This window comes from Babylonia areolata, chromosome 14 (genome assembly GCF_041734735.1).
Source record: "Babylonia areolata isolate BAREFJ2019XMU chromosome 14, ASM4173473v1, whole genome shotgun sequence".
In the NCBI taxonomy this organism is placed as follows: domain Eukaryota; kingdom Metazoa; phylum Mollusca; class Gastropoda; order Neogastropoda; family Buccinidae; genus Babylonia; species Babylonia areolata.
Window position 1 is genome coordinate 16,433,524 of NC_134889.1, and position 13,737 is coordinate 16,447,260.

The 13,737-nt window shown below is 42.2% G+C and overlaps 1 protein-coding gene and 1 long non-coding RNA gene across 2 annotated transcripts in view; both read left to right on the plus strand.

The window, feature by feature from the left end:
• LOC143289626 (patched domain-containing protein 3-like) overlaps window positions 1–9,010 on the plus strand; it is an 11,941-nt gene extending 2,931 nt beyond the window's left edge. Inside the window, exons 2-6 of the mRNA XM_076598670.1 lie at window positions 1,467–1,734; window positions 2,779–2,985; window positions 4,318–4,458; window positions 4,630–5,583; window positions 8,991–9,010. Coding sequence (XP_076454785.1) covers window positions 1,467–1,734; window positions 2,779–2,985; window positions 4,318–4,458; window positions 4,630–5,583; window positions 8,991–9,010 — 1,590 coding nt within the window. The remainder of the gene's footprint in view (window positions 1–1,466; window positions 1,735–2,778; window positions 2,986–4,317; window positions 4,459–4,629; window positions 5,584–8,990) is intronic.
• A 480-nt stretch (window positions 9,011–9,490) lies between these two features.
• On the plus strand, window positions 9,491–13,243 carry LOC143289870 (uncharacterized). Its single transcript, XR_013056285.1, has 3 exons — window positions 9,491–12,957; window positions 13,017–13,077; window positions 13,137–13,243. It is a non-coding gene; the product is annotated as an uncharacterized LOC143289870 (long non-coding RNA).
• The last annotated feature ends 494 nt before the right edge of the window (window positions 13,244–13,737 follow it).

The window sequence follows — 13,737 nt, forward strand, 5'->3', positions numbered from 1 at the left end:
CGATGTAAAGTGATGAAAGAAATGGCGTCATGAAACAGAAAGCTTAAGTTGAGCTTGTCTTGATTTAATTAACTGGGGCGCGAGAGGGTACCTTTTGTCAAGCGCTTAACTCCAGCACATCTTCTCTCTCTCTCTCTCTCTCTCTCTCTTTACATGTAAAATTGAGAAGTGGGGCGTGTACGGCAAGTCCCCTCTCTTCTTTCTTTAATCGCAGTTCATACCATGATTTATCAGTGTAGGATAACCACGCAGGTGGCATTCTTGCTGTATCTCAGTGGCTATTGTTTCAACAGCCACGAGAATAAAATGCTCTCCAGATCACTTTGATAACCACATATCAAAAGCCTTCCCTCACAAGTGTCCATCCTTCGAAGCCTGCCTTTCCCGTTGCTTTTATCTATTTTCTTTTAATTCATTTATCTTAATGTATATATCTTTTCATTCGACAGCTCCAATTCAAACTGGATTTCGCCTGTCTCTGATGTTTGAGTCTTGCTTTGGTTGTGATGAAATCACTACCTGATTCATGAATCAATTTTTAACACATGCTGAGTAGAAGTGACTGAAGCATTACTTTGTGGGCTATGCTCGTGGGGAAATCTTTATTTAAAGCTAGAAATGCTTGAACTGCGTTCGAATACCGTTGTTAAACCCGCCAAGAGTTGTGTCAATTTCCAAATTGTTTACATTCGGATGGGAGGTAGAAATTGTTTGACTGAGAATCAGAAAGATCAAAAATAAATGAGCGTTGTTCGGGCGTGTGAAGGAAAACAATATGTGCTGTGGTACCTGAGCACTGTGTGGGTGAGTTTCAATGAGTCTGACAAGACAGCCAACACATTTCCTAGGATCCAGGAACAGATCTAAGATTGCCCGGTTCAAAGGTGACCTCTGGTTTGCATCCTGGTTTTAAAAGTCAGGCGTATTTTGGATGGGGACGTTCCTCCAGGCAAAGTATGCACACCTCTCCCATCCGTCATAACGGGCTTTCTAGCGCCAACTGCTCTTACCCTTGGGCAAGAGTTCCTCCTTCTCCCAAAGAATTTTCTTTCCTCAAAAACTGGGCTCAAAAAGATGTCCTTTACACTCCCAATTAATTATTATAAGGCTTTGTTTTTGACACCCCTGAAAGGGATGACAAGGATGTTTACATGAAGGGTGGACTTGTTATACTTATTCCTTACCTTTTGTTTCTATTCTACAATTAGACTAAAGGGTAGATCTAGCATCTTATATCGTGTCGACAAGCGTTTTTTATGGGGTAAGAACATTGATCTGTACCAGCTTTTGCACCGATCATTCATGATAAGTATGGTAAATTGATATAGTTTCAGGAGAAAAACGTTTCCTTCTAAAAAGAAAAAGAATTTTATTGTCATTTTAACGAAGAACGTTGAATTCCATTAGCGTGCAAAGGTGAAAAGCAGATGTTGGAAAGTGAAACTAACATTCTCGCCCCCCACCAGGTTTCCTATGGATTTCCGAGCTCGTTGACTGAGGAGGTGGAATACAGCACTAGCGGGGAAGTCTTGCACTTCGTGGGCACCTTGTTGGCGTGCTGTGTGTACTCCATCGTGATGTCCTCTGGAGGAAACGCCGTGTCCACTCGTGCACTGCTGGGTGTGGCCGGCATTGTGGCCACTGCGCTCAGCATCCTGGGTTCCATGGGACTGATGATGCTGTGTAGGGTCAACTTCATCAACATCGTCGGCATCATTCCCTTCCTCATCACTGGTTCGTGGCTTTTTGTTGGCTTTTTTTTGTGCAAGACACCGTTGTTTAATTAAAAAAACAAAAACAAACCCTCCCCCCCGGCCCCCCCCCAAAAAAAGAAAGAAAGAAAAACAACAACAACAAAAAAATAACAACCAACATATGTATTCAGTATTTCTTCCGCGTACATTTGAACAGAAAACAAACGTAAGAAAGAAAAATATATCATCGCTTACACATTCACAAACATGAAAACGGGCAAAGCAGAAATGTGAATAAAAAAAAAAAAAAAAAAAAAAAGTAGATCACACTCACAAAAAGGTGATATTTTCACATCGTGATTTTATTTTCTTATGAAAACGATAGTGCATCCAGCATCTTCCCGATTTGACCCCAGACCCTTTTTCCTGGTCGTGTTCCACACCACAAACTGGTTTATAATAATCTCATTCAGCACTGGCAATGGACAGGCAATAGTGTGTCTTTGTAATACATTGATCAATTGTGTCAAAGATGCCTTTGGATAGTGTTTGTAAAGAGGAGACAAGCATCTGTATTAACGAGGGTTGAACATAAGCTTTTGAAGATTATTTACATGGTGCCCTCACCATTCAGGTGGCAAAGTAGAAAAACGGGGAAAAAAGCAACAAGTCAGTAATATAAACATAGAAAACAAAGAGAGCAACCCGGCGATCGCGGAAGAAACATTGGCTGGTCGATCTACTGATCTGCAATAGCTAATTATTCATTTGACGTAGATGCAGCATGCTTATTTGTCCAACTTGCCTGCTGATTGTTGATTTTAAAGAAAATAAATCAGAAATAAGAGATTAAGGGTTACAAAGATAAAATCCGGAGAATATATTTTTGACATATTTTCACCTCTGTCACTGAAGAGTTTTGGAGGTTGTGAAACTTTTTGTATTGTTCACTGATATCTTTGGTTTGGCACTCATGATCCACTGACCATAAAATAAGTGAAAGAATTTGTGTGTCGTCTTCATACATGTTATGTAAGTATAGGAACTGATTTACGTTTCTGTCGTCGCCGTTCCTGTGTTGCAGGTATAGGAATAGACGATCTGTTTCTCTTGATGTCGGCGTGGAGTAGCACCCTTGGTGACCGTACCTTGACCGTGCCGCAGCGTGTTGGTTGCACCTTAAAGAATTCAGGTGTCAGCGTCAGCATCACCTCCTTAACCGACTTCCTGGCGTTTGTCATTGGTATCTCCTCCGAATTCCGAGCCATCACCATCTTTTGTCTCTATGCTGGTTAGTGAGGCCCCATTATCATCAACACCATCGTTATGTCGATCTGTTGGTCATTGATCTTAAAGTTCGTCTCATTCGTCATTGACCATGTAGATTTCAATCACAGTAGTGCTCAAGGGTGTTATTGTGCATCATACTCATCACCGTCAAAACCTTTATCACCGTATCATCATCATGATTGTTGGCAATGTTAATAATGAATATCATCACGACTTACTGTCATCACCATGATGGCTTATTAATGAAATGATCAAACCCTGTGAAGCACATTGTGAAAATACACACGGCTCCCTTGTCCATAATCAGGGTTGAGAGTTCAGTTCAGTTTAGTTCGGTAACTCAAGGAGACGTCACTGATTCAGGCAAATCCATATACGCTACATCATATCTGCTAAGCAGTCTGACCTGCAGTCGGGCCTTGTCGAACTGTATTCCCAGGTAGCGTAGACAAGTCATTTCAGTCGAATGAGAAAGCTGGTGGTGATTTGCTCGCAGTTTGCCATGCCATGAGAAGACGGTAGTATGCTGTCTGTCCCCAGAGTCTTATCTCTGCCACGTTCCCCAGAAGCAGCACCGGCACACATGAAAGCAGGTGTCAGTCAAATCCATGTGCTGCCCTGTGAAACACAGTGGGCGGATTGGAGAATCCTAATGACTGGCCATTCCAACACGCACAAGCATGCGGCAGGTACGACAAAAGGAGGGCTTCAGTCAGTGGCAGGGGTCACTGTGCCCCATTGGTCAGTTACTGACCGCCACAAGGTGAGCAGCCCTCAGCCAGTTGGGTGCTGACTCACCAGATTGTACCTGCTTCGCTAGGTGGTGGGTTGCATCTGCTGTACAAATGGACTGTAACAACATCATCAGGTAAAACAAAGAGAATTAAGGAGTTGCCAAGTTGACAGTATAAAATTTGGAAATGTTGCACAACAGTTGTAACAAGAAGTTGCCAAGTTGATAGTATAAAATTTGAAAATGTTGCACAACAGTTGTAACAAGGAGTTGCCAATTTGATAGTATAAAATTTGAAAAGGTTGCACAACACTTGTAACAATGTATGATAGCTGTAGCTTTCTGATCGAAGAAAAGGATAATTAATGAAATATTGATCGCGAGCAACACGATTGTTTTTCAACCGGTTCATCAGCTTTGTCAACCCGGTTTGGTGTGGCGTGACGACGACATGCGCCGATTGTATTTGGTGTCTTTTATGCTCGAGGTAAAACCAGTTGAGCTGCACCATTATTTGTTGATGTGCTGGTCGGACCTCTCCCTTTATCACTTTTTCCCCCCAAAATGTTGTGATTATGAGACATTATTGCTGTTTTACAGGCACGGCCGTGCTGTTTTGTTACGTGGCCAACCTGACCTTCGTTGTTGCCTGTCTGACCTTTCATGGTCGTCGGGTGTACTCCAGTCGCCACTTCCTCACTTGCAGACACGCTCAGACAATTCGCCAGATGAAGGCCCAGGGTTCATCTTCTATTTTGATTAACATGTGTGCTGGCTCTAAACCAAAGAGAAAATATGGAGATGAGAGTATGTGTGAACGGGCGCAAGATACCCTTATTCCCAGGATCATCGAATATAACGTTGTGTGTATTACCATCATATTGAGCTTCTTGGGAATGTTTGGTGTGGCAGTTTACGGAGTTGTCAATCTTAAACAGGGTTTGATGCTTCGGGACTTGGTGGAGTCAGATTCCTATTACTATGATTTTCTTGTTGATAACTTTGACTACTTTCCAAAGAGTCTGCCCATTAGCTTCGTCGTCAATGGTCAGGTTGATTATTCGGGCACCGCGGGGAAGGACCTACAAGACTTACTGCAGGAAGCCAGAGATGATCCTATGATGAAACCAGACTTTGAACGTTGCTGGCTAACTGATTATCTCAACTCTTCTTTCTTTAATTCTTCCTCTCCTGACCAGTTTGTAACACATCTGTCAGCTTACATTAATGCCACGTCTGACTACCAGGCTGACGTGGTTTTTGACTCTAACGGGGACAATGTCATCGCTTCACGATGTTTCGTGAGGTCCACAGAGTCCAACGACCAATACGCGCAAGCACATCTGATGGCAAGGCTGCGAGAGATAGCAGATAACTCTAAACTTCCCGTCTTCGTATATCACTATTCTTTTCTGGCTTTTGACCAATATTTGGCCATTTTGCCAGCAACTCTGCAGATGCTAGGATATGGTGTGGCCTCCATGATCGTGGTCACGTTCATGTTTCTGCCAAATGCACAGATAGTCAGTCTTGTGGCCGTCACCATCGTGATGATCCTGACAGGCATCTTCGGCTTCATGTACTTCTGGAACATCACCCTGTCCCCCATCACTATGATCCACCTCGTCATGAGTGTTGGCTTCTGTGTCGACTTCTCTGCCCACGTCTGTACCGCGTATCTCATATCCGACAGAATAAAGCGCAAGGCACGAGCTCGGGATGCAGTGCGTCACGCTGCAAGTCCTGTGATGAATGGAGCTATTTCCACGCTGCTTGGAGTCGTATTTCTGTCCTTTACAAAGTCCTACGTGTTCGTTACTTTCTTCAAAATCATGCTGTTGGTGATAACACTGGGCATGTTGCACGGTGTGCTCTTCCTGCCCGCTGTCTTGACGCTAATTGGCCCAGAGGATGAAATGGAGCTAGTTGAAACTCTTACAGAAAAATTAGATGCGAAAGAAAATACAGATCCATTGGAAAAAGAAACAGAACAACCAGCCGGAACAAAGAATGCAGAACAGCCAGCTGAGAAAGAAAAAGCAGAACAGTCAGCTGAGAAAGAAAAAGAAAATGCAGAACAGTCATCTGAGACACTCGAACTCGAACTCGAACTCGAACTCGAATAGTTTAATCAGTATAGGCCATGGCCCCTTCTGAAGGGGGTACAGTATTTGTGAAGAATTCACACACATTTTCAGAGTAACCCATTGAAACAGTAATATACTGACAGAAAACATTACAAAAGCAGTTACTTAAATCAGCTAAGCATAATGGTGCGCCTTTTAAAAGCTTTGTATAAATACATACACACATTCCTTACTATTGGTTCTCCTCGGGATGCCAGAAGCAATGCAGTCCGGAACAGGGAAGGATCCTGATAATACTTTTGTGGAATATACTAGTCATCTGAGACAGAAAATACAAAAAAAACATTCTGGCAAAGAAAGTGCAGACAGCTCATTTACGGACGAAGAAAGTGAAGGACCAGATCGGAGAGGCTCTCGTGCCGATGATCAAAAATAGGGTGGACTCTGACAGTTAGCAGTGCTGACATTATCATGATGCTAATTTTAACTAGCTCTATGTTCATTTTCATGTTTGTTACGTTTTAAGTTGCAGATAGCTAGCTCTGAAGCCATATCACCTCTTCTTGTCACAGGAAAGGTTTTCAAACGTCAGGTCAGTTGAAAGTTGCCTTGCACTCCACCCTGTGAAGAGAGACTGGGTTGGTTTCACCTTTCCAACTCCAGCCTGGAGTTTCTGGGTTCTCCTGTTTATAACCTGGGTGGTGTGTCTCTTGAAATGGATTAGGGGGAGAGCTCAACCCATAAAAACCAGTAAAAGGACCGAAGGGAAGCAAGGTCATGCCTCCCCTCCCCTCCCCTCCTCCCCCCCCCCCCCCACACTCCCCTCTCCAGGTCTTTCCAGTCGGAGGGTTGTTCAGATGGGGCTGATGCCGCGGTGCTGGGGTGGGGCATGGCATTTCCTCCAAGAGAGATCAGGGACTCCTTGTCAGCGATCAGTGGGTTATGGAAATAAGAACATACCCAGCATGCACCCCCCCACCCCACCCAACCCCAGAAAATGGAGTATGGCTGTCTACATGGCAGGGTAAATAAACAAAACGGTCATACACGTAAAAGGTTTGCACGTCTGTATGAGTGTGTATGTTTGCGTGACTGAAACATGATTGAATGAAACAGGAAATGAATGATGAGCGCCCAGTGGCAGCTGTTTAGTCCGTCGGCTCTACCCAGGTAGGCAGCCTCTTGTGCAAATGACTCCGTGTTTGAAAAGCGCTTAGATCTTGGTCTCTGACCTAGGATATATATATATATATATATATATATGTATATATATATCCATTTTAGTCATTCGGATGAAACGATAAACCGAGGTCCCCACTTAGCGCACGTAGAACGTACGGCAACAAACAGGGGTTTAACTGTCTCTGGCAAACTTCTGTAGAAAAACTCACTTCGATAGGAAAACAAATGAAAAACTGCCGGCAGGAGAGAATACAAAAAAAATGGATGGCGTTTTCTGAGTAGCGACGCGCTCATCCCTGGGAAGAGCAGCCCGAATTTCACGCAGAGAAATCTGTTCTGACCAAAAAAAAAAAAAAAAAAAAAAAAAAAAAAAAAAAATTGTATTTTGTATTTGTATTTCTTTTTATCACAACAGATTTCTCTGTGTGAAATTCGGGCTGCTCTCCCCAGGGTGAGTGCGTCACTACACTTCAGCGCCACCCTTTTTTTTTTCTTTTTTTTTTTTTTTGTATTCTTCCAGCGTGCAGTTTTATTTGTTTTTCCTATTGAAGTGGATTTTTCTACAGAATTTTTCCAGGGACAACCCTTTTGTTGCCGTGTGTTCTTTTACGTGCGCGAAATGCATGTTACACACAGGACCTCGGTTGATTGTCTCATCCGAATGACTAGCGTCCAGACCACCTCTCAAGGTCTAGTGGAGGGGGAGAAAATATCGGCGGCTGAGCCATGATTCGAACCATCGCACTCAGATTCTCTCACTTCCTAGGCAGACACGTTACCTCTAGGCATCACCCAACTCCACTCCACAGTACAATACCATACTACTTTCCTCCAACGTAGGTGGCGCGCACTGACTCCGGAGGATGGAGGGACTATGCACTTGTCGATCAGGTTGAACTTGTGTCACCAGCCCCCCAGGCCAGAAGTTGTATTGAAGGGTCAAGTTGTGCTGTGCTGTGCTGTGCTGCAGCATATTGTATTTTGCTGTGTCGTGTTGTGCTGTATGTTGGAGTGTGTTGTGTCATATGGCACTGTGTTGTGTGTGTGTGTGTGTGTTGTGCTAGTGTGTTGTGTCATATGGCACTGTTGTAGTGTGTTGCATTGTGTGTGTGTGTTGTGTCATATTGCACTGTGTTGTAATGCGTTGCGTTGTGTGTGTTGTGTCATATGGCATTGTGATGCGTTGTGAGTGTGTGTGTTGTGTCATGTGTTGCATTGTGTGTGTTGTGTCATATGGTACTGTGTTGTAGTGTGTAGTGTTGTGTGTGTGTTGTGTCATATGGCATTGTGTTGTAGTATGTAGTGTTGTGTCATATGGCACTGTGTTGTGTGTGTGTTGTCATATGACACTGTATTGTGTTCTGTGCCAGTGTGTTATGGCACTGTGTTGCATTGTATGCGTTGTGTCATGCGGCACTGTGTTGTAGTGTGTTGCATTGTGTGTGTTGTGTCATATGGCACTGTGTTGGAGTGTGTAGTGTTGTGTGTGTGTTGTGTCATATGGCACTGTGTGGAGTGTGTAGTGTTGTGTGTGTGTTGTGTCATATAGCACTGTGTTGGAGTGTATAGTGTTGTGAGTGTGTTGTGTCCTGTGTTGTAGTGTATTGCATTGTGTAATTGTGTTGTGTCATATGGCATTGTGTTGTAGTGTGTAGTGTTGTGTCATATGGCACTGTGTTGTGTGTGTGTTGTCATATGACACTGTATTGTGTTCTGTGCCAGTGTGTTATGGCACTGTGTTGCACTGTATGTGTTGTGTCATGCGGCACTGTGTTGTAGTGTGTTGCATTGTGTGTGTTGTGTCATATGGCACTGTGTTGGAGTGTGTAGTGTTGTGTGTGTGTGTTGTGTCATATGGCACTGTGTTGGAGTGTGTAGTGTTGTGTGTGTGTGTGTTGTGTCATATGGCACTGTGTTGGAGTGTGTAGTGTTGTGTCCTGTGGCACTGTGTTGTAGTGTATTGCATTGTGTAATTGTGTTGTGTCATATGGCACTGTGTTGTAGTTTTGTGTGTTGTGCCATGAGAGTGAAGACTGATGTGGGATGGCTGTGCGTGCCCCATGTACAACAGAAACATTGCATGGCGTTCACATTGCTCAATTCTGTGCTGGCTACTGTCATTCTTTTTCTTTACCTTTATATGTTTTCATTTGATACATTAATAACAAATTGTGCCTGCAAATTATAATGACAGAAAAACAATGTTTTGATCACAAAAAAAGTTACACACACACACACACACACACACACACACACACACACACACACTATTATATATGTGCCTGCAAATTATAATGAGAGAAAAACGTTTTGATCACAAAAAAAGTTACACACACACACACACACAAACACTATTATGTGTGTGTGTGTGTGATTATGCACACACAATGTATCCTTTTTTTCAAACATGTTGCAATCTCTCTTGCTTTCACACACACACACACACACACACACACACACACACACAAATCTGCGCACACGCACATGCATTCTGTCTCCATGTCTCAAAAAAAAAAAAAAATCATCACTTTTTATTGACAGAATGAAGAGGTACATTTTGTTGTCAGCAGTATGTCTTGCATCAGTGTCACAAGAAAATCAATTTTAATGCACACAGACAGATAAAAGGCTACATATATATATATTTATACATATATATATAGGTATCACAGACTTGCAATACAATTGCACATGCAAAGTGAAAGTATATACATGCCTAAATTTTAATTAAATCAAGAAGAGAATCAAATACAAAATAGAACTTCAATATGACTGGAAAAGAAAAGTGTTCAGGTTTAATTAAGACAGAGAAACGAAACAAAACAAAACAAAATGAAATTTTGTTTTTTTCCATCCTTCTTCCAGACTGAGAGACTAGAGACTGAGAGAGGAAGAGAGAGAGAGAAACAAATACAACTGGAATTTAAGACATTCTCCTTCAGTTGATATGCACAAGACTGTGTGAATCATTTCCATTATGGTTCCATACACTGCCTAACTTAAAGCACAAATTCAACTTGTGTGTCATTAATTCAAAGGCTTTTCGATCCAGCTCAGTCTCTTGCCAACACTAGAATGCATTCATATTCTGCTTCAGAAATGTACAACATATTTTAGCCCTAGATTGCTTGCTCTCTCTCTCTCTCTCTCTCTCTCTCTCTCTCTCTCTCTCACTATTTCTCTGTGTGTGTGTGTGTGTGTGTGTGTGTTTTCTTGTATGTGTGTGTGCACTTGTGTCTGTGTGTACATTTTAAACTTATGTTTGCTCAGGCGTCAGCATTTGAGAACTATAAATATAATCAATAAAATTCAAACAACAGGAAGAAAAAGAACAAAAAACAAACAAACCAAAACTGTCATCCATAAATGATGCACACAAAACAAAATGAAAAATACATGACAAGAAATTAATTAACAGACAAAAGATGGCACAAAACCTAACACGCACAACCGCTACAAAATATAGCACACGTGTATGCATAGAGTACAAAAAAAAATCTAGCTCTTAGGATACATAACACTTTGGTGATCTCAAACAACTGTATAAAAAACTTGATCATCAGATTTTTGGTTTGGTCGATACAAGTGTCGGGTATACATAAAAGTTGTTTGGGAAAAAAGTGGGAAAAAGTTGGTGCGATTCAAAACAAAATGTTCAAATGGCTATGCAGAAGTGGAGGTTAGAAAAAAATCTGGTTCATTATTTTTCTTTCTCTCACCCCCTCAACCCCCCCCCCTTTTTTTTAAACAAAAATAATTCATTTTGGTGTGCAGGTTGTGTTCTTTATCTAATTCTATGTATGTTGAGAGTTTTGTTAATATGATTGTCAACTGTTACGTTCATATGTATGTTGGGTGTTATAGTGTTATGTGTGTTGAGTGTTATATTGATACGTACATTGAATGTTATGTTCATATGTATGTCGAGTGTTAAGTTGTGTGTGACGTGATGTGATGTGCATGCGTTTGTGTGAGTGTGTGAGTCTGTGCATGCATAAATTACTATCAGAGTGGTTGAACATATCTATGCAGTTTTGCAGATATGTTGTCAATTTAGTGTTTTAAGTGCATGCTTTACTGTCAGATTTCATTGTGCACAACACAAATGAGCGTGTTTTACATATCAAGCTCAGTTCTTGTCATGCAGTATTATGCAGTGCATTATCTCATCAATCTAATTGCACATGGATTGTTTAGCTCTGTAAACTGCTGTACATAACAGTGCAAAATCTAGCAAGAAAACACAGAAGCTGAGTTGATAACAAGCATAGTCTAGATGCAGATAGAAAAAGAGACCAAAAGGAGAGGATGTGTACAATTTACCCTTTAAAATAATTCAGCAACATTTTTTTTATTTTTTTTTTAATGTAAAATAGAGAACAGCATATTTTTTTCTCTTACATGGGAAACATGTTTTAACACGGGAAACATTTCAAAATGAGAACAACATATTTCTATATGAGAAAACATATTTTTGATATGCACGTACAATGCATTTTCTGTAAACGTACTATATATCTCTGTATAAATGCTGTATGGAAAACATATTTTTGATGTGCACTTATAATGTGTTACGATAACACTATAATAATACTGTGCATAATGCTGTATGCTGTCATGACTATTTCTTTTTTCCAATAATTATACAGATTGTGTCAAATACAAAGCGACTGAACTGAAAACCTCTGACACATGTCTACAATTAACATGAATGATACTACAGACTGCACGGAACGCCAAACTCTAAAGCAACAGGAGTGGGCGTACAGTATCCAGCAGCAGTGATGGGTTTTTTGGTTTTTTTTTCAGCATTTCTTCTTCACTGCCTGAATTGACATCATCTGTGTATCAACCCCTGTACTGCTGCTGACATTTATGCTAGTCAGTTGAAAGCTGTCATCTCACCTGACAAGAGGTCAAATGGGAGCTTACAGGTCAGGACATCAGTTGAAAGCTGTCATCTCACCTGACAAGAGGTCAAATGAGAGCTTACAGGTCAGGACATCAGTTGAAAGCTGTCATCTCACCTGACAAGAGGTCAAATGGGAGCTTACAGGTCAGGACATCAGTTGAAAGCTGTCATCTCACCTGACAAGAGGTCAAATGGGAGCTTACATGTCAGGACATCAGTTGAAAGCTGTCATCTCACCTGACAAGAGGTCAAATGAGAGCTTACAGGTCAGGACATCAGTTGAAAGCTGTCACCTCACCTGACAAGAGGTCAAATGGGAGCTTACAGGTCAGGACATCAGTTGAAAGCTGTCATCTCACCTGACAAGAGGTCAAATGGGAGCTTACAGGTCAGGACATCAGTTGAAAGCTGTCATCTCACCTGACAAGAGGTCAAATGAGAGCTTACAGGTCAGGACATCAGTTGAAAGCTGTCACCTCACCTGACAAGAGGTCAAATGGGAGCTTACAGGTCAGGACATCAGTTGAAAGCTGTCATCTCACCTGACAAGAGGTCAAATGGGAGCTTACAGGTCAGGACATCAGTTGAAAGCTGTCATCTCACCTGACAAGAGGTCAAATGGGAGCTTACAGGTCAGGACATCAGTTGAAAGCTGTCACCTCACCTGACAAAAGGTCAAATGGGAGCTTACAGGTCAGGACATCAGTTGAAAGCTGTCACCTCACCTGACAAAAGGTCAAATGGGAGCTTACAGGTCAGGACATCAGTTGAAAGCTGTCACCTCACCTGACAAGAGGTCAAATGGGAGCTTACAGGTCAGGACATCAGTTGAAAGCTGTCATCTCACCTGACAAGAGGTCAAATGAGAGCTTACAGGTCAGGACATCAGTTGAAAGCTGTCATCTCACCTGACAAGAGGTCAAATGGGAGCTTACAGGTCAGGACATCAGTTGAAAGCTGTCATCTCACCTGACAAGAGGTCAAATGAGAGCTTACAGGTCAGGACATCAGTTGAAAGCTGTCACCTCACCTGACAAGAGGTCAAATGGGAGCTTACAGGTCAGGACATCAGTTGAAAGCTGTCGTCTGACCTGACGAGGTCAAATGAGAGCTTACAGGTCAGGACATCAGTTGAAAGCTGTCATCTCACCTGACAAGAGGTCAAATGAGAGCTTACAGGTCAGGACATCAGTTGAAAGCTGTCGTCTGACCTGACGAGGTCAAATGAGAGCTTATAGGTCAGGACATCAGTTGAAAGCTGTCATCTCACCTGACAAGAGGTCAAATGAGAGCTTACAGGTCAGGACATCAGTTGAAAGCTGTCACCTCACCTGACAAAAGGTCAAATGGGAGCTTACAGGTCAGGACATCAGTTGAAAGCTGTCATATCACCTGACAAGAGGTCAAATGGGAGCTTACAGGTCAGGACATCAGTTGAAAGCTGTTGTCTGACCTGACGAGGTCAAATGAGAGCTTACAGGTCAGGACATCAGTTGAAAGCTGTCACCTCACATTGACAGAGGTCAAATGGCAGCTTACTGGTCAGGACGTCAGTTGAAAGCTGTCACCTCACATTGACAGAGGTCAAATGGCAGCTTACTGGTCAGGACGTCAGTTGAAATCTGTCACCTCACCTGACAGAGGTCAAATGGCAGCTTACTGGTCAGGACATCAATTGAAAGCTGTCACCTCACCTGATAGAGATAAAACGGAGCTCACAGGTCAGGACGTCAGTGACAATCCTCTATATCCGGACTTCTCCCTCTTGGGAGCAATTTTTTTTACTTTTGTTCAGCAGAACCAATGACGCCATTGAGAAAGCGCTTAGACAGCAGTCAC